The 26173-nt window shown below is 34.8% G+C and overlaps 1 protein-coding gene across 7 annotated transcripts in view; it reads left to right on the top strand.

The window, feature by feature from the left end:
* Window positions 1-26173, top strand: part of SWEETIE (HEAT repeat-containing protein) — a 49038-nt gene that overhangs the window by 12280 nt on the left and 10585 nt on the right. For 6 of the 7 annotated variants that reach the window (XM_088805381.1, XM_088805380.1, XM_088805379.1 and 3 more), the window contains 23 exons: window positions 5324-5413; window positions 5571-5651; window positions 7114-7182; window positions 7518-7643; window positions 10274-10377; window positions 10537-10669; window positions 10794-10900; window positions 12170-12280; window positions 12427-12594; window positions 12736-12822; window positions 13045-13138; window positions 13786-13854; window positions 14002-14124; window positions 14198-14266; window positions 14353-14457; window positions 14703-14791; window positions 20739-20895; window positions 21533-21682; window positions 21808-21857; window positions 22005-22104; window positions 22194-22250; window positions 22352-22419; window positions 24718-24811. In XM_088805381.1, coding sequence (XP_088661507.1) covers window positions 5324-5413; window positions 5571-5651; window positions 7114-7182; window positions 7518-7643; window positions 10274-10377; window positions 10537-10669; window positions 10794-10900; window positions 12170-12280; window positions 12427-12594; window positions 12736-12822; window positions 13045-13138; window positions 13786-13854; window positions 14002-14124; window positions 14198-14266; window positions 14353-14457; window positions 14703-14791; window positions 20739-20895; window positions 21533-21682; window positions 21808-21857; window positions 22005-22104; window positions 22194-22250; window positions 22352-22419; window positions 24718-24811 — 2301 coding nt within the window. Of the gene's footprint in view, window positions 1-4499; window positions 4520-5323; window positions 5414-5570; window positions 5652-7113; window positions 7183-7517; window positions 7644-10273; window positions 10378-10536; window positions 10670-10793; window positions 10901-12169; window positions 12281-12426; window positions 12595-12735; window positions 12823-13044; window positions 13139-13785; window positions 13855-14001; window positions 14125-14197; window positions 14267-14352; window positions 14458-14702; window positions 14792-20738; window positions 20896-21532; window positions 21683-21807; window positions 21858-22004; window positions 22105-22193; window positions 22251-22351; window positions 22420-24717; window positions 24812-26173 lie in introns of those variants that run through there. The other variant, XM_088805383.1, reaches the window with a different exon arrangement.

The raw sequence follows: 26173 nt of genomic DNA, 5'->3' as shown, positions 1-26173 counted from the left end.
TCAGGGAATGTAGTTCACTAGTTGATTTGGAAAAGGCTACAAGAAGCTTTGGGTACCCAATTGGGACTTTAGCACAGCTTATCATCCACAAACGGATGGCCAGTTTGAGCGTACAATCTGGATGCTAGAAGACATTTTAAGAGCGATTGTCTTGTACTTTTGAGTCTCTTGGGACTATTACTTGCCTTTGGTAGAATTTGCGTTTAATAATAGCTATCAAGCAACTATTGAAATTGCATCGTTTGACGTGTTAAATGGGTGGAAGTGTAGATTGCCCATTGGATGGTAAGAAGTTGGAGAAAAAAAAATTGTTAGGGCTAGAAATGGTTCAAGAAGCTGTTGAATGAGTATGGATAATTCGAGAGCAGATGTTATCTTCTCAACGTAGATAGAAATCATACGCCGATGATCGAAGTAAGCCTTTGGAGTTTGCCGTAGGTGATTGTGTATTCTTGAAGGTGTCGTCACTTAAGGGAATTAAAAGGTTTGGCAAGAAAAGGAAGTTAAGTTCGTGATATATCGGGCCGTTCGAGGTTCTTGAGCATGAAGGTGCAGTTGCATACAATTTGGCATTACCACTGAACCTTGCTGGAATTAATCTAGTGTTTCATGTATCCATGCTTAAGAGGTACGTTTGAGACCCTTCGTATGTGATATAATATGACATGGTTCTGTTGGGAGATGGGTTGAAGTATGAGAAGCAGCTCGTGGCTGTTCTGGATAGGCAAGTTAAGAGGCTTCGCTCTAAGGACATTGCCTTGGTGAAGGTGTTATGACAAAGTCATTGCATTGAAGAGGTGATGTGGGAAGCTGAAGAAGAGATGCGAGCAAAATATCCAGATCTCTTTGAGAATAAATGTACATCTACTAGACTCTCTCCTCCTACATTATTTCAAGGATGAATTGGTTGTTAAGTGAGGGCGTTTGTAACATCCCACCAGTTGTGATGTTAGTCGAATTAGGACCTAAATTAGAATTCAAGGTGAATTGAGATCAAGAAGGTACGGGAAAGCATAAGGAAATGAAGAAGGAATGAAATTAAAATAATATTTTAATAATAATAAAAAAAAATAATGGTGGTGGTTAAATAAATAATTAAATATATAAGGATGACTTTGTATGGCTAGGTTTAGCCTAAGTGGGGGAGAGTAGTCAAGAATTCTTCAAGAGATTATGTACTAAGTGTTGAGCACATATTATTTAAAATTTAACTATATTTTATTATAAGTGGGGAATAGTTGGCATGATATGCACAAAAAAAGACGAGAATCTCGGCATGTGCAAGGGAGAAAATAAAGTAACAGCAAGCATAAGGCAGTTTAACCCTTGCATGCAAATAGAGAGCAAAGGAAGCAAAACAATGGGTGATTTGTCTATTGTAAAAGATAAAGGAAATGGAATATGTAAATATAAAGTGCATGCAAGTCGGGGATAAGAATTCTCTGCCCATGTAGGGAGAAAGAACATGCAAGATGGAAATCTTGCATGGCCAATTCATTTTTAATGCATTTTGCCCAAAATGATATGATAATGGATAAGAAATCTTGAGTGGTTGGTAGACATGCATGCAACTTGCCACATGTAAATTTTTAACAGATGTATGCTCAAATACAATCTATCCAAGAAAATCAAGAATGGATAAAGAGAATTTTTGTATGAGCCAATGGATATACCTTGTAATCTGCTAAATAAGAAGAAAGGATTATAATAGATGAAAGTGGCAGATATTATATGTAGGGCAATCTGCCTAATATGAAGAAAAACAAACGAAAAAAAACAAGAGATAAACATTTGTAATGGGATGCTAGCTTAGGGCAATTTGCCTATTTGTAACAGCAAGAAGGGTAGTCATGCTATCTTCTAAACCCAATCTCTTCTGGTTTCAAGAGAGGGCCTTGGTTCGAGAGACTTGTTGAAGATTTGTTGGAGAATTGATTTAAAAATTATAAAGGTAAGATTGGTGAGTTAAATGTAGGATTTAAACTTTGGGTCTCTTTGTTGGTGGAATAAGTGTGGTGGAATTGTATTACAAGTATTAAATGTTTTTGAAATCTTTGTTGCTAGGAGGCTTGATAAAGCAAAGAAATAGGTGTTGGAAAAGGAAAATTAAAGGTTCGAAATACAAATTTTATTGGAGGTTCTTAGCTCCCCAAAGTTAGGTGAGTTAAAAACAAAATGTGGCATGTAATTGTGATGTTGAAATTCTGGTTCAAAGCTAGTGTGAAATTTGAGTTGAAGTGTTAAGAATGTTGATATACAGATGCGGTTGAAAGCCTAAAGGTTTGTTAGAAGTGTTGAAAATAAAAAGAGAGAAATTGAGTTAAAAGAAACATTAATTGGTGAAAAAGAGGAGTAAGAAGGTAGCCATACTATCTCCTAAACCCGAGTTCCTTTGGTTTAAAACCTTTAAAAATTTTCATCTTTGAAACTGGAGACTTGAATAAAGAAGGAAAGAAATTGAATGGAAAAAGGAAAAATACTAGCATCCTGCCATTGGAGAAGAAGGTTGGATCAAGGGGGTAAGAAGTCCAGTAGAGGGAGCAGAAAGCTTTGAGCAATTTATTTAAGTTGAAGGAAGCTGTTGCAAGTTGGGCTCTTTTTTAAACACGAGTAGACATAGGCTTCTTTGAGGAGTCTTAAGCTCCACCATAGTATTTTGGAGTTGTGACATTTACCAAGAAGTAAAGAGACTCTTGGCTATAGGGACTTGTTGAAGATTTGTTGGAGAATTTGTTTAAAAGTTAAAAAAGTAAGAATGGTGAGTTAAATGTAGGACTTAAGCTTTGAATCTCTTTGCTAGTGGAATGAGTATGGTGGAATGTTATTAAAATTATTAAATGTTTTGGAAATATTTGTTGCTAGGAGGCTTGATAAAGCAAAACAAGTAGCTCTAGGAAAAGGGAAATTAAAGAACTGAAATACAAGTTTTATTGAAACTAGTTGGCTTTCCAAAGATGAGCGAGTTAGAAACAAAATGTGGCATGTAATTGTGATGTTGAAATTCTGGTTGAAAGCTAGTTTGAATTCTAAGTTGAAGTTTTAAGAATGTTGATATACATATTTGGTTGAAAGCTTAAAAGCTTGCTGAAAGTGTTGAAAATAAAAAAAGCCAAATTGAGTTAAAAGAAGTACTAATTGTCGATAAAGGGAAGTAAGAAAAATTGATAAATTCCCACCAAACAGGTGAGTGAGTGTACTGGTTTCGAACTTATATTCCTAATACATATTTATATATATAATTATGTTCAATTGGCTGTCTACTTATGCTATAGAAATCTGTTTGTATTGATGTAATATTAGGAAGCATGAGTTGGTAGATGAATTTAAGTGTGCTTGTTTTTAAATATGATTTGAAAAGTGAACTATTTATATGTATGTATAAAATTATATACAGCTTTTTTGAAAAGCATAAGGAAACAAGCCCTTGAGACATGGATTCTAGATTCTATTGAAATAGGGTCCTTGGATTAGAGCCATTATAGGCTGTTTGAGAATTATCGAAGTAATCTTTCATGATTTCATGATTGGTGGTCAGTCCATGCTGTTGCATATTACTTTTAATTTATTAAGCAATATAATTTGCATTACACTGTTTTTGCATGTTGATATTACAAACTCATATGGTGGGAATTTACCAATTTTTCTTACTCCCCTTTTTCACAATTTAGTGCTTCTTTTAACTCAATTTGACTCTTTTTATTTCCTACACTTCCAGCAAGCCTTTAGGCTTTCAATCGAATCTACCTTTGGGGAGCCAAGTACTTCCAATAAAATTTGTATTTCGGACCTTTAGTTTTCCTTTTTCTAGCTGCTATTTCTTTTGTTTTTTCAAGTCTCTTAGCAACAAATATTTCAAAAACATTTAATAATTTCAATTTCATTCCACTAGTAAGGAGATTCAAAGCTTAAGCCCTACATTTAACTTATTATTCTTAATTTATTAACTTTTAAATCGATTCTCCAACAAATCTTCAACAAGTCTTTTCAGCTGAGGGCCTTTCTTTATTGCATAAGATCAACATTGCCACTTATCTATTCTTTACTTAAACACATTCATTAAACTCAAAGTCGTTACCTTCTTGGTGAATGTCACAGCTCCAAATTACTATGGTGGAGCTTAAGACTCCTCAAAGAAGCTTATGTCTACTTGGGTTTAAAAGGAAACCAACATACAACAGCTTTCTCAAACTTAAATAAATTTCTTAATAGCATTAAGACAGATTTGAAAAGTTGTCCCTCCCCAACTACTTACTGGCTAAGTATTAATAGATTTGACTTATAAATTCAAGAAACCATCAATTGATTTCTAACCAAAATTTTCATTCATAAGGCTTATCTGTGCTTCAGGGCCCTAGATGACCAGTCTAATCACCGAACATGCTGGCAACTGGTGGGGATCCAGCTATTGGCTTGAATTTGTTCCATAAAGATAGAAATGAGATTTGCAATAAAAATCCTCCTTTTTGGATACAAGGCAGGAATGAGATTTGCATTTGGTCCATTAAGTGGCACTTATTAGGTAATGCTGTGCGAGAAAGTGTGGGAAAGTTCTGTATTGAAGAGAATAACATTCATTTGTCAGAAAAGTATAAGAACACTAATTTAGAGGGTTGATGTTGGCATCAATTTCTTTTCCCTTTTCAAACAGAAGGGTAGGATGGGTAACGGCACATTGTATCTGTATTATGCTTCCTTGGATTAACTTCACCTAATTACTATTCGGCAATTTAAAAGTAAAATCCCAGAGGCTACATCAATAAGATTAGCCCAACCGAAATATAAGTAGAAGAAATTCTCAAATAGAATAGCCATAAATCTGTGATTAATTTTTTTTCTAGATTCTCATACTTTCTTGCAATCCAAACATTATCCGCTAGAATTATATTATTGTGACAATCATCTTTGTAGACTATATATGAATAAAGGAAAACAAAGAAGAAACCAATGAGAAGCAAAGTCATAGAAATATAAGATCTTACTTGTGAGAATGCTGGACTAGGGTGCAATCAACTTGGAAAAGAGTTTGGGGTTTGAGAGAATCCCCTTACATTAAACAAAGAAGAGAATGAAGAAGCTTTGGAGAAAAACTTAATTATTTATAGCAGTAATATAGTCCAAAAAGAAAATTTAAGTGAAATTGACTGAGTGTGTTCTACGTCAAGTGATAAGAAGCTCTCTATGTACTAATTTCAACATTTTCTTATTAAAAGAACTCTATTAAGTAGAATTTAATATGGGTTATCAAATGCATTATCAAACAGAATTATGATGTGACATTGTGGTTTCCTTCGAAAGCTAATGAACTTTACCTGTTTCACTGAAGGCATGTGTTCTCTATATCCTTCGTGTTGGTGTAACTGATCAGATGACAGAACCTACTCAAAGGAGCTTTACAGTTTTTCTTGGAAAGCAGGTGTGCTACAAGTGTTTCATTTTCTGCCTTCAGTCTTTATGATTTTTTTTTTTTAATGTTTCGCATCGCTGATTATGGTATCTGTTCCAAAGGTGATGTTTAAATTTTTTTTTTTGGTGTTTTGTGGGGGGGGGGGGATGGTGTTGGAAATTTGCAGCTTCAATCTCCAGAGGCTAGCCCTTCCATGAAAATTGCCGCTCTACGTACACTATCATATACTTTGAAAACTTTAGGAGAGGTACATTGTTTATGCAAAATTTATCTTCTTTCCTCAATGCATTTTTTTTTATTAAATCTTGGGTGATGAGTTTTTTAATAGTTGATTTTCTAGTCCTCCTTTAGGATGAATTCTCCAGATAGATCATGATGTGTGCATATATATTTTTTCAGAAGTTGTTAGTTGTACTAATTTATGTTCTACATTGTACCACATGATTTGAATAACATAAAAAAATTATAAAATAGTCATAAATTTGGAGTGTAATTGCATTTGATGCATTTGTAGCATCAGCATAGGTGCTAACTTGCTCTCATCATCAAGCTTTCTAAGCTTGATATGTATTTTGATTTTCAAGAAAGGTGAAAATTTTTGGAAAATGAAATTACTAGCATGGATAGAGATATGGATAGATTATTGGTATGAATTGTGGAGATACAAACACATAGTATAGAAAACTTCTTTTAACTTGTAATAAACTATGTGTCATCTTTGTTACATTGACTCAACCACTTTTAATTGAAGTACCTTGTGTTGCAACTACATGGCATTGCATACAGGTATGGAATTGTGTCACCTTCCCCACTAATGCTAGAGACACACATTGGTATTTGTTGTCAAAGCACCATCATAGGCAGAGTATGGTTCAATTAGAGAAATCTTGTGTTGCCTGAGGAATATTTGACAATCAGAGATGCTAATCAGGTAGGTAGGATGGGGTTAGGGATGGGTTATTTTGGTTTTCATCATTTTGGGCTTTAGTTATTTTAGGTTTCAGGTCGATGGAGATCAGGTTGCAGGCCAATTGGCTTGGTTTTTTGGGTTCTGATAAGCTTTTTCCATTTCTGCTTTTGAAGCAAATTGCATTCGAGTTCTGTTGCGTTCAGATTTGGGCTGTTGGCTTCTTAAGTTGATTCCAGTTTGGATTTTTGGGCTGGTCGTACTAGTTTAGTCCAGCCTTTACACTTCTTACCCAGCTAGTGGAACCAAACTGTTATTGTTGTTGTCAGCCTTAAGTTATTATTTGACCAAAAAAAAAAAAAATCTAAAGTTATTATGTTTGTCTTGGTGGTGCAGTTTAGCTGCTTCATTCCCACATCCATGAACATTTATGTATTTTGCAGGTTTTGCCAATGTAGCTGAATGGAAATAGGTCATTGCTAAGTAGGTGATTATGACCCAAATCTTTTTCTTCCTAGCTTGAGAATATTGCGAATTGCTCTTAGCCTAGCTCTCTTGACTGAATCGTGGCTAGATCTAGCTACCTATTTAAATTTAACTCTAATCTTGGCAATACACTTTGGGAAGTGACGAACACATGATTTATTTGTTTTCTTGGGGTGCGTAGAAATGCTAATATGCCTAATTTGTTTGGCTTTTGTTTGTTAATTCATGACATAATAGGACTTAAGAAAATCTGACATTAGGGCTATTTGTATGTTTAATCATGTTAATGTTGTGAACTCAATTTTTCTTTATGTAGGTTCCACATGAATTCAAGGAAGTTTTGGATAACACAGTTGTTGCAGCAGTATCTCACTCTGCCCAGCTTGTAAGCTCTTAATTATGTATCTCTTACGTTTACAGAAGTTAAACATGTTTAGATGTATTCAGAGGTCTTATAAGTCATGAATATGTATTTGGTTTTATTATTTTGTATATTATTGAAATTGTTAGAAAGAAGATCCCATTCATCTATGTTGAAATAAAATGGAAATAGACAAGCATACATCTCAAGAAGTGACTTTGATTTTGGCATGCTATTTATGGATGGGAAATTAAATTGTATTTTGTAAAATTTAGCATTAATGTTCTAACCTTCTGCTTGTTATTTTTACAATATCCTGTCTCTGCATAATATAATATTATTTGGATATTTATGGATAGGTACGTGTTGAGGCTGCTTTAACATTGCGTGCATTGGCTGAGGTTGATCCCACTTGTGTTGGTGGTTTGATATCTTATGGGGTGACCACACTGAATGCTTTAAGGGAAAGTGTTTCCTTTGAAAAGGTAATTTTAGTATTTTGGCATAAAAGCATCTATTTTTGGGCTGCATGCTAATGTTCATTTGTTGCTGTTATTCACTGAAATTCATTTTAAACCCATGGTTTTAAATATTTTATATAACCCCTTGTGGTTTATATTGCTAATCAAACATTTGTGTTTTGTTAAAATTTTACACAAGTTGACTAAATTGCCCTTCTTTTCATATTTTAGAATTTTTTAATCTTAATTTAAGTAGAAAAAAGATCACGGTCATTTGAAAATCAACCTGATTGTTTCACTAATATAACTACTTTTATACTTTTAGAGGTATATTAAGGTGAAAAAAAGTTAAATTTATGAATATCTCATTTTAGTTGAAGGTCTAATGTTGTAGCCTCCTTGAGTAGCAGAGTCAATCATAATGAATTCAGTGTCACTTTTGAAACCAAATGCTGCAAATTGAGTTCTGCCTAAATGATGTAAAACAAGTAGGAGGAAGAGATCCCTCAACTAGCATATTTCCGTCCTCCATCACCTAATTATGAGGGATAAAGTTTAATTTTCCCCATTTATTACGTTTCCCATGTTCAGTCTAGGATCTCTCCTGATTTGCTTAATTATATGAAGGTCAGTAATTTGTTTTTTTCTCTTGGTTTAGTCAGTAATGCTGTATCAAATTATCCTAATTTCATAATTTTATTGATAAAGAATGTGAGCATTTTCTTCTGTGTTCTCCTTTGTGGTGTGTATACTAATTTCTGTAGTGACCAGAAACACCCACTTACATTCACATCTGTGCACTCACACGTGCATAGACACAATGTAGGCCTTGCATTAGTTGATATTGAAAAATTTCACCTTAGAAGCTCTTGTTACTCCTCTCAAATGAAAGGTATTCCAAATATTTTGGTTAAGCCCTAGTAGTGAATCTCATTAGTCTGTGCTCAACTTACTATGCTGTAATTGCATTTAGCTGTAGGCATGTAAGAATTGTTTCGACATCAATAACCAGGGATCATGATTTGTAGTTAACTGTCATATACATATATTATAGCAAATTTCAAGTTTTATGTACTGGATGAAGAGAACTGTTAGGGTTTGATAGGTCAGGATAGCAGAACTTAAATCTCTGTCCATCATTATGACTGCAATGATCAATTGAGCATAGCCTGATACATATTGTTCTTCTTTTATAGATGGTCATTCTTATCTCATTGTTGTTTGCGATGTTTCTACATCCAAAATGATCATGGTATCAAGTAACCAAGTTTTGGAGATTCTGAAATTTTTCCTAGGTTTTTTCTAACCACTTGCATATAGAGGATGTAAATTTGTAACAAAACTCTCATATTTTATGCACTGTAATGTGCCATGACTGTGGGATTTTGTTGATAAACATATGTTATGTCATCTGCTCAGTTCTAAGTTCAAACACAGACTATCCTCCTGTCAAATATCTCCATTTTGTAAACTAAATTGGTACCCATCAGGAGGGATCTACATCTGATGTGCCATGTATAACCAGGCATTTTCTAATGTTAAAATTCTTCAGATATCAGTTATGTTGGTGTCTGTTAGCTATGTGGTTCTCTTTTGGTTTTAGGTATCCTTGGCATTGATTAGGGTTCAATATCTGTGGTTCAAACTTGGTGATGATTGCAAATGAAAATAACAAAAAGCTGGAATTGAAATAATTTTGAATCCTTCTTTGTTTTTAAAAGCCTGACAGACATTGATTTCAACAAATGTCAAGGTTGCTGCATGTTGTTAGGACATGAATGAAACATCAGTTTACCATAGCATGATTCCATGCTAGCATGTTTTTCTGCGTCTATATGTTGTAGTATTTCTTTTAGTAATTATTTGCCATTGTTGTGCATAATGTCTGAAGGTTAGCAAATACCCTCAAATTTTGAGGTAAAATTATCCCCACTTCTTGTCGATAATAAAGCTTTTACAGAGTTCAATTGTAAAAAAGAACTCTTAGCTGATTCCTAGCTTCATGTGTTCCATCTCTCTCATCTTCCTCTTTCTTCACTATCGTCCTCCTTTTCTATTTGTCTTTGCAGTCCCTTCTTTTTCGTTAATTAAGCAACAAGAGAAAACTCTTGCTGTAGGTGGTTTTACCTTATCCAAGTTGTAAGGCACCATCATGTTAGTGAGGGGAATGAAAAGATTTTCCTTATGCTTAAAACTCTTGGTTGATATAGAAATCTTGAAAAATACAAAATAAATGTGATAAATCACAAGATTGTCTGTTAGAAATATTATTTAGCTGAGTAATGAGTGAAAATTGATTATGGGAAACGAGAGCAGTATTTTTCTCTTTCCTCATAGCAAATTCTTGTAAGTTTTATTCTTAATGCCCTTACTTTTGATGATGGGGCATCTTATTATTATTATTTTTTTAAAAGTGGAGTGATGCTATCCTCCAACCAAAGGTGGGGAAGTTACCAATTTTCTTCAAAATATTCTCTCTTTTCTTCTTCCATCTATTTCTGTTTCTCCATTTGCTCATTAGTGATTTATTTATAATATAGTGTTATTGTCACCCATTTTATTTTTTTATTTTTTGTGTTTTTCACATATTGCAAGTTTTTTTTTTGATGATTTTAAAATGTATTTAATTAAGTATTTTAATCCATTGTGTCCAGGGAAGCAATTTGAAAGTTGAGCTTGATTCTTTGCATGGGCAAGCAACAGTTTTGGCTGCTTTAGTTTCCATTTCACCAAAATTACCTTTTGGTTATCCAGCTAGGTAATGTTCTTTTATGACAGTTTACTTTCTATGTTCTCCAAAATTCTAAAGTTGTGCTTCTTGAGACATTAGTCAAAAGTAATCTATTGACACTATATTTTTGGTTCCTACTCGATTGGGTAATTTAACTTGGAAGTATTTACATGATTTTGTCCTTAGATTGCCCAAGTCAGTTCTTGAAGTTTCAAGGAAAATGCTGACTGAATTTAGTAGAAATGCTGCTACTGCCATGGTGGAAGAAGAAGCTGGATGGTTACTCTTATCATCATTACTATCTGCTATGCCAAAGGAGGTATAGAGTTATTTCTTTACTGGGTCATTTTCGTTTCTTTCCTTTTTTTTCCTGGACAAGCATATGCTGATCATTTTCTGTAATCAGTATTAGTATCTTATGACGCTTTTTTTGATGCATGCAGGAGCTTGAGGATCAGGTCTTTGATATTCTTTCCTTGTGGGCTGACCTTTTCAGTGGGAACCCAGAAGATGTTATTAGACAAAGTGGAGATTTACAATCTAGGATTCGGTAAGCCGATGAATAAGTGTGTTATTCTGTTCTGGCTTATGTTATTTGCTATGATCAGTTGGGACTCTTATGCTTCTGCTGTCTGTCTTGGCTTTTATGTTGTATTACTCCCCATGGTTTTATCTAACCTAGATTTTACATGGTAGCTTGTCCGACTATCGTCAGACAAACTCAAATTATAGTACTTAAGATGTTTTTGTCGCAATATACTTCATTCCTTTCTTTGGCCTGAATAGATTTTATTTTATTTTTGACTTTGGCACATAGTCCTGGAGAAATATTTGATTTAATTTTTTCTTTCACATTTAAAATTTATTGATTTTCATAATAGTATGGATTATTTCTAATCTTCAAATGCCAAAGAAAAGTGAAAAATTAAAAGAAAAATAAAATCATAAGTTATAAATTTGAGGTCCACGAAGAATGCAGGTCATTATTTTGTGATGCATTGAAAGGAGACTAGGCATTAAATTGGGGTGAAACTATAAGCCATCCTGATTATTAACTATATCGCGACAAGACTCCTCAAATAACATTATAAGCTTTGAATGTGACCATAGACGTAGTGGTATATGGCTGCTTCCAGTTGGGATAGGGTTGAGTTAAATTTGCAGGTAAATCCTTACTTTTTCTTTTCCAGATTAATCTGACAAAGGAGTTAGTAGCTGGCTGTATGTGTCCAGAATTCGAAAAATATAATTTCTTCTTAAATTGAAGTATCGCAATATTAAGAATTTGATCTTGATACTCTTAGGTTTGGACACTTACTTAGAAGTTGGCATTTTTGAAACCTTACCACCCCAAAAAGTAGCTCTTCCTAATACTCTCCTTTGATCTTCTGAGATTTTATTTCTTGTTTTGGTTTCATTTGCCCCCATTTTTTTGTTCTTCTTTTGGGGCCAGTGCTTGCTTTCAGGCTCGTCATTGGCAGCCTTTATGGGACGGATTGAATTGATCTTAAAAAAAAAGGAATAAGAGCTTGGTCCAACTTGGCATGGTGATGAAACTTTTTTGCTGTTCCATCACCTGTTATTTTGTCTAAGAATCTGAATGAAATTCATTCCATCTTGTCATTTATAACAAAATTCACTGATCTCTCTCTCTCATTCCTTTTTGTTTTCTTCTTCTTTTTTGAATGAAAAGTGTATTTTTTCAAATCATTCTTAAATTATAGATTATTTTCAAATTGAAAGGTATATTATTATGGTTTTTCTATTGATAAGTTGATGCATACTTGGTTATTATCTTTTTCTCCCTTTCCTTTTTTAGTGTGTGGTCTGCAGCAATTGATGCACTTACATCATTTGTACGATGCTTTGTTTCATCCAATTCGACAATTAGTGGGATTTTACTTCAACCAGTGATTCTATATCTCAATAGGTATGGCTTAATATGTTACTTTTTATCCAACAAATCCCTCATCCCCTCTTTTATACTATTCTAGCATAACGTATTATTATATTATAAATTGGAGTTCTATTGCACAACTGCACATACAGAATTTTTTAATATGCATTGCAAAGCAGGGCTTTGTCCTATATCTCTCTGTTGGCAGCCAAAGAACAACCAAATATTAAGCCTGCAATGGACGTATTCATTATCAGAACGCTAATGGCCTATCAGTCCCTTCCTGATCCTATGGCCTATAGGAGTGACCATTCTCGGATTATTCAACTATGCACAGTTCCCTATAGGTACTTACTTGTATCATATTACTTATTCCATATTTTCATTTTTCCTTTTTTGAAAATGATGAAGAGTCACATATTTTTTTCTCTTGAAAACATGAATGATTGATTTGGCTGTTTGCTTCTTCATGTTGTGCTATGACAAAGAAATGCTTCTGGATGTGAGGAAAGTTCATGCTTAAGGTTCCTGTTAGACAGAAGAGATGCATGGTTGGGCCCTTGGATTCCTGGCAGGTGTCTGACTTTCTTTTTGTGATAATTTTTCTTTTTCTTAAGTTTTGTTAGATATGGTAGTATTTGTTAATTAAGGTTCTTCACATCCTTTCATGTTTTAGCTAGCTTGACAACATTCAATTTTGCATCTATTTTTTATTTTTAGCCATTTTTTTGACTTAAATTCATTTCTTCAATCATAAAATTTAAGAGTTTTCCTTCTCGTTGGTTGTCTTTTCTCAGGGATTGGTTTGAAGATGAACTTCGTGCTTTTCAAGGTGGAAAAGATGGGCTCATGCCTTGTGTATGGGATAATGAAATTTCAAGTTTTCCTCAGGTAATTAGTTATTTTTTGTACCTCAGCTTTGGTAATGGGGGAGGGCTGAGTGAGAGCACTGAGATCATTTTGATAGGAGCATAGAAAGTATGCAATGTGTTCCTCTGTATCCTTTGCTTCCCTCTGCTACCATCTTCTGTTATCCATCATGGTAAAGATTCTTAGCTCATATATCTAGTATGTTTAGCAAGCTTCAATGCCTACTGTTTGTCCCACCTTCTTGTGTGATGCCTGATCTTTTACCTCTTCATGCTTCTTTTTGGACATCTTGTTATAACATCCACTGATACTCGCTGTATGGTTGGGAGTAAGTGAAGAACACCTGTTGCTTGAGTTTCAAAAGAATTTAGTAGCCCTTAAGAGTTTCTTTGCATTGGAAATATGCACTCTCTCAAAGCTCCCTTCCCTGATTTTTTTTTTCCATCTATGCAGCCATGAAAATTTCTCTCTCTTAATTCAGATGCAACCTGAGTGGCTATCTTTTCAAATATAACTTTTGAGTCATGCTTATATACACACGATTTTGTGTTTTCAGACTAATCTTTTACTTTTCCTTTAATTCAGATGGCATATATTTTTTCTCCATCATCAATGATTTAGTACTTGCTAACACTTTTTGTTTTTTGTTTTTATTTAATTTTGGGTAGCCGGAGACTATAAATAAGATGTTCGTAAATCAAATGCTTCTGTGCTTTGGAATCATATTTGCTGCTCAGGTAAGATTATACTTTGTTGTTTGGTGTTTAATTATCTTTGTTTCATTTAAAATTATACTATGTTGTTTGGTGTTTGGTTTTCTTTGTTTCACTTAAAACTCTGGTTCTCCAAATTATTTCAACATAAGCTGGATTGTCAAATGGCAGAATAGTGGTGGTATGCTGTCACTTCTTGGAATGATGGAGCAGTGTCTAAAAGCTGGGAAAAGGCAACCATGGCATGCTGCAAGTGTAACCAATATATGTGTGGGGTTACTTGCTGGGTTGAAGGTGCTTGCTATTCTTGTATATTATGTGTAGAAAAAACTTTGTGGGGATATAACCCTAGATATATTAACCTCAGGCTTTGCTCGCGTTACGTCCGCAATCATTAGAGTTAGAGATATTAAATTTGGCTCAAGCTATTTTTAAGGTACAAATCTCTTATCAGAAATATTGATTTTTATTGCATTATTGAGAATAAGTTCCATTTAGTTGTGCCTTGTTTTGATTTGATAGGGTATACTAATTGAGGGAGACATTTGTGCATCACAACGTAGGGCATCATCAGAGGGTCTTGGTCTTTTAGCTCGCCTTGGAAGTGATATCTTCACAGCCAGGATGGTCAGTTCCATATTGTGTTATTCATGCTGCATTTTGCTGTATTCTTTTGTTAAAAGTGGGCCTGTGAGATACTGAGAACAATGCATTTGAGTTTATTGACACCTAATGCTCACAGTTGCCAAAATTGTATGGCTGTTTGAATGGTTTGATTTGATTTGATTAGATAGCTTTTTTTATTTGACTCGAATCCAATATGAGGATTTAAGTAATTAGGCAATTTTTTTTGGTTTATTTTCGTTATGCAGACTCGATTGTTGCTTGGAGAGCTAAATGGTATAACAGATTCAAATTATGCTGGCTCAATTGCTCTTTCCCTAGGATGTATTCATCGCAGGTGAAATTTCAAAACTTTTTGCCCTTCTTCTTTGTATCTGTTCCTTTTTTGGACTTTGTTTTAATTGCTTTTATCTTCATAGGCTTATTATGATTTTGGTTGCAAATAAATGTTTTTATGTCTGAGTTCTTTCGCTGAGAAGTGGGTTGTTAGCTTTTAATTGAAAAGTGAAGATAGGTTTAAGGTTAATCTATTTAATATCAAATTTGTCCACAAAATAAATTTTTTATCTAAGCACCAATCATAATTCTGAGTATTGTAAACTACTTTCTATATTTGATATAAGGTCGATTTCCACAATTTGGCTGTTCTATTCATAATAGAATAGAGAATATGGAAAAGACTAAAACAGCCCTAAACCTATAATAGCCCTAACACATAACAATATATATCAGTCTTTAACACTCCCCCTCAAGCTGGAGCATAGATATTGATCATACCGCGCTTGTTGCAAATATAATCAATACTAACTCGAGAAAGATTCTTAGTAAACAAATCTGCTAACTGCTCTCCCCTGCTCACATAGGAAGTAGATATCAATTTCTGTTGAATCTTCTCTCGTACAAAATGACAATCAACCTCAAGATGTTTTGTGCTTTCATGAAACACTGGATTAGAAGAAATATGCATAGTTGCCTGATTATCACACCACAATCTCATAAGAGATGAATCTGAAAAACCAATTTCCTCCAACAAATGATGAATCCGCATAAGCTTACAAGTAGTTTGTGCCACAGTGCAATACTCAGACTCTGCACTAGACCTTGATACCACATTCTGCTTCTTACTCTTCCATGATACCAAATTTCCTGCCACAACCCACAATATCCTGTAGTAGATTTCCTATCATCTGGTGACCCAGCCCAATCGGCATTAGTAAAGCCATCAACTTGAGCATGTCCATGATCTCCATATACAACCCTTTTGCCTGGTGTCCCTTTAAATACTTAAGAATACGAACCAAAGCATCCCAATGAATAGTAGTAGGTGCTGACATGAATTAACTTACTACGCACTGGAAAAGAAACATCAAGGCGAGTCACTGTCAAATAATTTATTTCCCAACTAACCGTCTATATTTTTAAGGATCTGCAAATGCCTCCCCCTCTCTTGCCATAAGCTTCACACTTGAGTCCATAGAAGTCTCACAAGGCTTTGTTCCAAACAATCCAACATCTTCGAGCAAATCTAGTTCATACTTTCTTTGGGAGAGAAATGTACCCTTTTTGGAGCAAGTTACTTCAATCCCTAGGCAGTATTTTAAGGAACCTAAGTCTTTCGTTTGAAATTTTTCTTGAAGAAAAACCTTTAGATCATGAATACCTTGTTCATCACTACCTGTAATCACAATATCATCAACATAAACAACTAGCAAAATACAACCATTGTCAGTATGTCGAAAGAACATAGTATGATCGCATGAACTTTGCAACAGTCCAAACTCCAATACCACATCACTAAACCTCTCAAACCAAGCTCTCGGAGATTGTTTCAACCCATACACTGATATTCTCAACTTGCATACTTTACCAAAATCCCCCTGAGCAACAAACCCAGGTGGTTGCTCCATACACACCTCTTCCCGTAAGTTAATGTGAAGAAATGCATTCTTCTCATCCAATTGGTCTACAGGCCAATGATGAGTAGCAGCTAAAGAAAAATATATAATAACAGAGGTTAATTTAACTACAGGAGAAAATTTGTGTATAATCCACACCATAAGTTTGAGTATAACCCCTAGCTATCAATCGGGCTTTAAATCTATCAATAGTACCATTCACCTTTATTGTATAAACCCACTTTCACCAATGACCTTTTTACCTGATGGAAGAGAAATTAAATTCCAAGTACTATTAGTCTCAAGAGCCAACATTTCTTCTTCCATAGCAGTTTGCCAACCATCATGAGATAATGTCTCAGTAAGAGTCTTTGGAAGTGAAACTGAATCAAGAGAAGCAACAAAGGAACAAGAAGAATGAGAAAGATGATCATAGGACACAAAAGAAGAGATGGAATGAGTGCGCTGACATTTACCTTTTGGAGAGCAATAGGGAGATCAAGATCAGAATCTACTGATGTAGAAGTTGGTATGAGAATTGAATCTGACGACGTATCTACGAGTTGAAGAAGTGCTGCATCAGTGCCATGACAATGGGTGTACACCTGTGTGATAGGAGGTTGAGATGAAAGAGATAGAGTATCAAGACTCAGATTACTCACTATATAAATCAAGAAACCATCTGCTGGCTCAGTCTCAGCAATAAAGGAAGGAAGACTAGCAAAGAAAGGACTATGCTCAAAGAATGTGACATCACGAGAACAAGATACTTGCCTAACTCTGGTGGGTCACAACGATAATCTTTCTGTGTACGTGAATAACCTAAGAATATACATTTCAATGAACGAGGATCGAGCTTATTAAAAAGGGGTCACATATCTTGAACAAAACAAGTACAACCAAATATCTTGGGAGGTATAGGAAATAAGGACTGGTTTGGAGACAAGATATAATATGGTGTTTGGTCTTGAATAACAGATGAAGGCATTCGGTTAATAAGAAAAGCTGCTGTATGAACAACATCAGCCCAAAAAACTTTAGGAACTCATTCAAAACGTTAAGGCTCTAGCAACTTCCATAGGATGACGATTTTTTCTCTCTGCTACTCCATTTTGCTGAGGAGTAACAATACAAGAAGACTGATGAATAATACTGTTTTGTATCATGTAAGAACTAAAACAATCAGAGAAATTCTCTTTAGCATTATTGTGGCATTCCCACCGGGGCACCCACTCCAAGGTATTGTTCGGCAGCTAGAATGGTTAAAGGATTTCCCTTCGGGGGAAACAAAAGGCGTGGGTTTGAATCCCAGGATCAGAGGGCCGCTGCAGCGGACTGGGAATGTGATGATTCAGCCATGCGTAACAATACCTTGGAGTGGGTCCCCCGTTAGGAATGCCACAATTATCACTACGGAGGATACGAATATTAGAGTGAAATTGAGTACGAATTTCTGCCCAAAATGCAACAAAGATAGAAAACAACTTAGATCTAGATTTCATTAAATATAACCAAGTACTTCTGGAAAAGTCATCAACAAGTGTTACAAAATACTTAAAATTGGTTTTTGAAGTCACGGGACATGGACCCCAAACATCAAAATGAACTAATTCAAAAAGAAATGTAGCCCTCTTATTGACTCTAGACACATATGGCACATATGGCACATGACGGTGCTTGGCAAACTCACAAGAATCACAGGGTAAACTAGACTCAGATATTAACTCAGGACACATTTTATTCAACTCTGATAGAGACGGATGACCAAGTTGACTGTGAAGTAGGAAAGGGGAAAGATCACTAGAACAGGCAATTGATGCACCAGCAGAAGGAAGAGCAACAATAGCTTTATCCAGTAGATATAATCCGTTTGATTCATTCTCATTACCAATAATCTTCCAAGTCAAGAGATCCTAAAATGGACAATAACTAGGAAAGAAGGCAACACAACAATTTAAGGATTTAGTTATCTGGCTAATGGACATCAACTTAAATGGAAAATGAGGAAGATGCAAAATTGAAGATAAAGGCAATGATGAAGTAACAGATGTACTACCACTACCTAAGACTTTAGTAGTTGACCCATTAGCAAGAGTGACATTAGGACAAAGATTGGAATGTCTATAAGTGGATAAAATACCTGAATTTTCTGTCATATGGTCAGTGGCACTTGAGTCAATGACCCAGTGATGAGATGAAGAAGAAAGACTTGCTGTGGGATTACCTGTCTTAACTAAGGTAGCAGTAGAAGAGAATGAAGGCTGCTGAGACTTCTGGAATTGGATATATGTAGAAAACTCCTCATCAGATATAATTATTGTATGGCCTTCGGTGCTAGGTGTAGTAGAATCGCTAACTTGTGATGCTGCATGAGCAAATTTAGAGGGGACTTGTTACTGTTGTTGTTGTTGTTGTTGTTGTTGTTGCCCCTGTGAAGGAGACTGATAATGATAATTTTGTTGTCCCTGTCGGGGTTTAGAGCACTGATTCTTGAGGTGACCTTATTCTCACAACTATAACACACTCTTTGACCTCCACAACCACTTGCTCCTTTTCCGCCACGACCTCCTCTAAAATTGCCTTTTCCCCCACCTGATCCTCCTCTATATCCACTGCCAAACCCATTAGTACCCTGTGAGACCAAGGCAGATCGATCTGACACATCACTAGTAGTAAAAACACTTTCCTTGGTAACACTCAGTACGGTGGTAACAACATCAAACAATGAAGAAACATCCTTGTTAGCCAAGAGTTGAGAATGAATCACGTCATACTCTGAATTTACACTAGATAGCCAACTAAAGACAAACAATTTCCCACACTGTTCTTTCTTCTTAGCCACGTCAGTAGAAAGTAGCAGGGCAGTGTAAAAATCTTCATTAGCACGCTTATAATCATAATAATAATCCATAATTGTACGTCCATTCTGGCTTGGACGACTAACCTTCTGTGATAAACTATACAATATCTTCATATTCTTTGTACCTGAAAAACACCCATGCAATAATTCCTGTAACTCTTTAATTGTCGTAGTATGTTGCATTGAAAGAACCATCTTTCTATCAATACAATTAAAAATCTGAGAAAACAATCTTCCATCATCTATCATCCATACCTTGGCAGCATCTTCTTTTTCTGGACAGGGGTCGGTAAGATGTGCTTCATTCCCAAGTCCTCTTACATTAACCTTAACTAGAGACTTCCATTCTACAAAATTCAAACCATCTCCAGCTAGCATAACATCAACTATTTTGTGATGTGAGGACACAACCTCCACACTCTTACTACCTTCTAATGCCATCTCACTTACCCTTTTCCACCATTATTTAAAAAAAAAAATTCAACACATTAAAAACTAATGAACCTCATATTCAACTAACAAGTTCTACCGATCTTGTTAGAATCCAATCAACATAGTTACAACGATCTGACGAGTACCTTCTTTTTTATTTTGGTTTTGGATTTTTTTCCCTTTTTAGGGTTTTGGGGGGGTTTTTTTTTAGGTTTTTGGATGGTAGGGCTCTGATACCATGTCAACTACTTTCACATATTTGATTGAAGGTTAATTTCCACAATGTGGCCATTCTATTTATAATAGAGTAGAGAATATGAAAAAGACTAAAACAGCCCTAAACCTACAGTAGCCCTGACACATAACAATATATATCAGTCTTCAGCAAGTACATTCATTATCTTTTTACATTTTTTTCTTCTATTGAGCCCCTACTACTGATTTTAAATTGTTTTACAATGCAAAAACTTTCCTTAAATATTAAACTTAATCGTCCTAACTTGCTTGGTTTCTGTTGTCAATTTGGTAAGTCTAGTGGCTCAGCATCCTATGGCTAACTGCATTTTTATCAAAGACCAGTAATTGATTTAAGGTTCCTATTGATCCAAATTAAGGGTTACAATTAACAATCTTTACATTTGTTCGGGCATGAAGTTATTACGATGCATTGTACCAAACCGTTGTCGGTGGAGCTCATGAGCAATGGATGCCTAAAACCAGACTCAAGGCTTAGCTTTGTCAAATGTGTTGACACCTATACAGTGAGAGTTAGTGATTTGATTTTTGTATAACGGTTCAAGTTTAAAAATTGTTGTGAACTGCTTAAAGAGTTGCATTATTGGTGGCATAATTTGTTAAAAGCTGTTTTAGTTTCTGATTTCTTGTTTGAAGTGGTTTACTTTATTAATCATCCTATGGCGTGTTGTCACATTTCACGGTTGTTTCTGTGTTAAGTTTAATACAATGCCATGGTTAGATGCTTGTTAATCTTAGTTTACTATTTTTGATCATCTTTGATGATGGTTTATGTGGTAGTTTGCAATATCTTAAATACAGAGGGATATATCTTCTTATTCAATTGTTTATCTTTGTTGCAGTGCTGGAGGGATGGCACTGTCAACTTTGGTGCCTACAACCGTGAGCTCAATTTCTTTGCTGGCTAAAAGTGCAATCCCTGGCTTACAGATCTGGTCTTTGCATGGACTTCTTTTGACTATTGAAGCTGCTGGCTTGTCCTTTGTATCTCATGTCCAGGTAATCAATTTCATGACTCTTGATTCTCGATTGACTCAAAAAAAAGCTGATATTTGTGAGAGCCTGTGTGGTTTGGACTGTCTTTTACCCATTAGTTTAGAAGGTATGTTAGAGTTAGGAGTGGTAATATTTGTTGAAAGCCTCAGTGTATGAAAACATTTTAAATGATTTTTAACACGCATTTTGACTGAATCAATGATATTTATTCAATGCTAATCTTGGAGATAGTACAATGCATCTAACTTTAAAATTTTCATCACAGAGAGTAGATGTTTTGTTGACTTGTTAGGAAAAATATAGCAGAGTAATTGCTAAAGAACAGGTTACTGTCACTATCAAGATGTACACCTTATTGTTTAAGGTTGTTTGTTGCCCCTTTTTTGTTCTACGCATATTAAATACATTTGTTCTGGTTGCTAGAATTGGGCTACATGTTAGGGGAGTGTTTAGTGGTGTTATGCCGCATTGGATAAATTTAATATCTGTTGTGGCCGTATATTCAGGTTATATCTCTCCACCTATCACCAAATGGTTTTAAGTTGGATGCTTAGTGGAAGGGTTTAGGCAGATAATTTTCATTGGTTCTTAAAGTTCTCTCACTCTTCCCCCAGCCTCAACTTTAGCTCCTAATTTGCAGGCAACACTTGGCCTTGCTTTGGAGATTTTGCTGTCCGAGGAGATAGGAAGGGTTGACCTTCAGCAAGGTGTGGGACGCCTTATAAATGCAATAGTTGCCGTTCTTGGTCCTGAGCTTGCCTCTGGCAGCATTTTCTTTTCACGCTGCAAGGTATCGTCATCTCTGTAATTTCCTTTTGATTGAGACTAATGAGTCCTTGAGTTAGATCAGTATATCAATACATTTCTCGATTTTATCTCAAACTTTGGTGCACATATGTTGAATTTTCTTTTCAGTCTGTTATTGCGGAGATTAGTTCCTCACAAGAAACAGCTACAGTACTTGAGTATGTTCTGAACTTTGTCCTATTTCTCTATTTTCTCTTGCAACTATACTACTATGCAACCATTGCTTGAGTTGATTTGGACATTTGGTAGAATTTAATGTTCTACTTTCTTAATGGATGATAATTGATCGGCTATCAATCTTGCAGGAGTGTCCGTTTTACACAACAGCTTGTTCTTTTTGCACCACATGCTGCTTCGGTGCACTCCCATGTCCAAACTCTTCTGCTGACTCTGTCATCAAGACAGGTTCTTTCCTCTTTACTTTGATAGTTCTCAATGAAATAGCTTATGTTTGGGTTCAATCCACATTTAAAAGCGGATTTTCTTTGAAACAGCCGATGTTAAGGCATCTTGCAGTCTCCACTGTACGACATCTCATTGAGAAGGACCCTGTGAGTAGTGAAGACATGTGCTCATTTCTGTTCTTTCCATTTGCTAATGCCTCATCTCTTATTACTTTTTTGGATTCTTGTATTGATGGTGTCCCTTGTAGGTTTCCATTATTGATGAACAAATAGAAGATAATCTGTTTCGAATGCTAGATGAAGAAACTGATTCAGAGTATGTTAAGAATACACACTTCATTTTAACTTGGTTTTTCACTGTCAGAATGTTCAAGTGGCATGAATGTTAGAGTCTATACAGTTCTTATGTTTGTAATGTGTTTATGTCATTGTTTCTTTTTCTTTGTTAGTGTTCTGAATGTGCTATAACAATTCTATCTACTTTACTTTTACATAAAATAATTGTGGTAAAAGAAGATTTAGGTTGTCCACATATGTTTAATATTACCTCTCTTCTAATGGGAGAGTTTAAGTTGGTTTCCGACCCAGTTGATCTTCCCTCTACATATTTTGAATGAGTTGGACTCTTATTTATTCTCATTTTGTATGTCAGATGTCTTCTATTAGCTGAGTTTTTTGTTGTTTCTCCCCATTATCTTTTTTTAATGAAATTACCTTGTTATCTTGCTTCCTATTCCGTGAATCTTTTTTTTTTTTTTTAAAGATATACATAGTTAATGCATGCTGCAACTAAGCATGTATTGTGCATATCATTGTAAATGACCACCAAACTTGCAATGAACTAAGTTTTCTCTTGAAGTAGCAAAATTAATAGTATGGCCATGTGAGTGGGTGGAAGAGAAACAGAGGAGTAGAACATTGGTAGTAATGATCTAGGCAGTGACTTTTGATTTCTCTTAAGTGGTCTTTGGTATGAGGTGATCACCTCAAAATTGAAGTTATCTACAGTCAGTGATTGGATCACAATGTTTGGTAGGAACTTGGTGATCCTACGTGACCTGATCTTAGGTCATCGAGATTGTTTAGATCATTGCCTTGAGAGGTGATCTAAATCCTATTGGAAGCTTTTGCCAGGTGTGGTGATCTGTGAAATTGATCTATGGACAATTTACCTTCTAACACGTGCCTAAAAGGCTTACTCCCTTTCCAAAGTTTCAGTTATTTTTATGTAGTAAACTTTTGCCCTTACAAATATTTATTTAACCCCACCTTTAGGTATGTTTTCATGCTTGTCCCCACTTAATTATTTATTTATTTTTGTTTTATACAATTTTGTAGCAAATTTATTACTCTCTCTCTCTCATGTTCTTGTCTATCTTTTGTTTTTGTGATGTCTTAAAATTGCGTCTTCGTTCCATTTTCGATTTTCTATGTTCCATATCAATTTTCATATTTTTCAACTTTTCGGCATTTAAAAACTATTGAATGTCATTATTGCAAATGAAATTTTAACTTTTTAATTTAAATCACGCCAAAGTTGATGCTTTTTCTAAATCTCTGTGCCAAGTCAAACTTGGCAAAGAAAAAGGGGAGGATGAAGTGTTATTTAATGTATTTTATCTTCTAATTCAAAGTTCTTTTCTTTAATTTATTTAATAGTGTCAAAAGTTATTTTGTAGAAGATACTGATAAATAATTTTTTCATATTGGTTGATTGCATATTTAATTATACCTTAACTAAGAAATTAAATATTTGTGTTTTAGAGATTGTTATTTGAATACAGTACTTTGAACTTTATAATAAGATTGCTTTGGTTATATTGTAGTAAATGAGATCTTGGTTTCATGTGATATAAAACACCTTGATTATAATTTCTAAATTAAATCAAACCAAACATGGTAATTTTTTATCACCAGTAGTAAGATCATTGTAGTATTTAGATCACCAAGGTGATTAAATCACCATGGTGACCTGGACGATGATACCAAAAACTACCTTAATTTATTTGAAAGAATTCCTCGGATTCCCCTATTCTCTTTTCCCCTTTTGTAGCCTCTGTAAACTAATCAATGTTGATTTCATTTTTTCATGTTTTTATTTTCTTAAATGGTTACAGTATCATTGCCAGTCATAATGCTGTGTAGTTGTCAATGTTTGACAAGTTATCCTTGCAACAAGCGAAAACAGATATCTTTTCTGCACAGCAATTTTATCCCCCTATATTCCTCCCTCTTTTTCCCTTCCTCATTTTATGCCTTTCTAATCAATTAATGTCTCTCTCTCTCTATCTCTAAAATGTAAGGTGATAGTACCACTTTCAATTGTAAGCTGTGCAGATGATGCTGTTTCTCCTCTTGCTAGGAATGGATAGATATCTACTGCTAATTATTTGTGTTGTGCATGCGTGGGTGCTGAGTAGGGCACACATGTGCTTGTGTCATTTATTTATTCATGGTTTTGGACACAGCAACAAGAAAAGAAAAGAGGTTCAGGGGTGGGAGGGGACAATAGTTAGTTTTTAAATGCTGTTGTATAGTAGGATTTTCCTTTATGTAAGGCTTCATATTTAAATTGTTTCTTTCATTTCTTTTATTATTTTCTTGCCTTTTGTAGGATAGGGAATTTAATCCGTGGTACTATCATACGACTACTTTACGTCTCTTGCCCTTCACGTCCTTCTCGTTGGATATCAATTTGTCGTAACATGGTGAGTTCTTTGTGCTTCAAAATATGGTGCCATATTGCCCCCCCAAAAATACCATCTGTTTAATTTATGCAAAACTTCTCTGCTGCGATAAATATCTTTTGATATAGAATGAGGTGTTGTTACAGTTGATCTCGATGTGAAAGGGATGTTTGTCTTGTTACAGAAGCCTAATTGGCACATTTTTCTATTGATTTTAGTTAGTATTTTTCAGCAATTCATGTTTATGTTTCTGTTCAATGCCGAAGAGGATTTTATATGCTTGTTTAACTTTAAACTTCTAATAACTTAGCTAATAGCATTTAAAATTCTATATCCTTATTACCCAAGATATGAATAGCATATGATGTCTGTGAGATCCTCTTCAGAGCATTTTCTTCTTTTTGGATGTTGTTGGTGTAGTTCATGAAATGTGTATGGAAAAAGTGTGTCATAGCTGGAAAAGGAAACTGGAACTGTTAAGCTCATACAGGAGTTAGCAGTACTTGATTTTATATTTTAGCTGTGCAAATTATGAGCACAATGTAAACTGAGTTTCTCCTTGTTCATTAGTCAATTGTTGTCCCTGTTGAAAATTGCAGCTCTCTTTCTTCTAAAGATAAATTTTTGAAGCTTTTTGAACATTGGCTATCTGATGGTTTTGGATCAAGTGTGAAGAAGATTGATGATCTGATGGCCTTAGATAAATTTTTAAGATAAGGACACTTTAATGTGCTCTTTTTATCTAGGGCTAATGGTAGGCTGGCTTAGAATGTGCATTTCTTGAAAAATACACAAGGTTGGGATCTGCAGGCTTTTTTCTGACTTCTGTTGACTTGCTCTGCAACAAGGTGTGGGATTTTTCCCAGAACATATGCCCTGGATATGGATTGGAGACTTGTCAGTAGAGGATGTGATGTAGACGAGCAATCCAAAACTCACAACACTTGAGAAAGATTTCAAAATTCTCAACCAAATTCTCAAACATAAATACCAAATACTAAAATATCCAGAAAATTTCTGTAATTCATCAACTAAGCCTCCCTGAAACTAAAATAAATTACCCTAAATCCCTAATACTTAGAGAAGAAATAAAATAATAATAAATATAAAACAACCTAAATAATTGAAATAGCCTAAATAAATATAAAGATTACAATCAAAGTCATAAAATATAAAATGAAATCCTTGATAACTTGATCTCTCAGCTAGCACATTTCCATCCTCGATCATTCTACCTTGGTTGGAGAAAACTCGATCTCGAGTTTTGAAAAATTGAAGCAGAAAAAGTTTCCAGCAAGGTCCATGAACAGACGTGTCAAATCTAAACTTCACTAACAGCATAAACATCTTCAGCAAAGCAACTTGCACAACATTTTTTAGCAC

Source organism: Theobroma cacao, chromosome 4 (genome assembly GCF_053813885.1).
Source record: "Theobroma cacao isolate CCN51 chromosome 4, ASM5381388v1, whole genome shotgun sequence".
NCBI classification, from domain to species: Eukaryota; Viridiplantae; Streptophyta; class Magnoliopsida; order Malvales; family Malvaceae; genus Theobroma; species Theobroma cacao.
The sequence above is the reverse complement of the archived record's forward strand: the minus strand, read 5'-3'. Positions and strand labels throughout refer to the sequence as shown.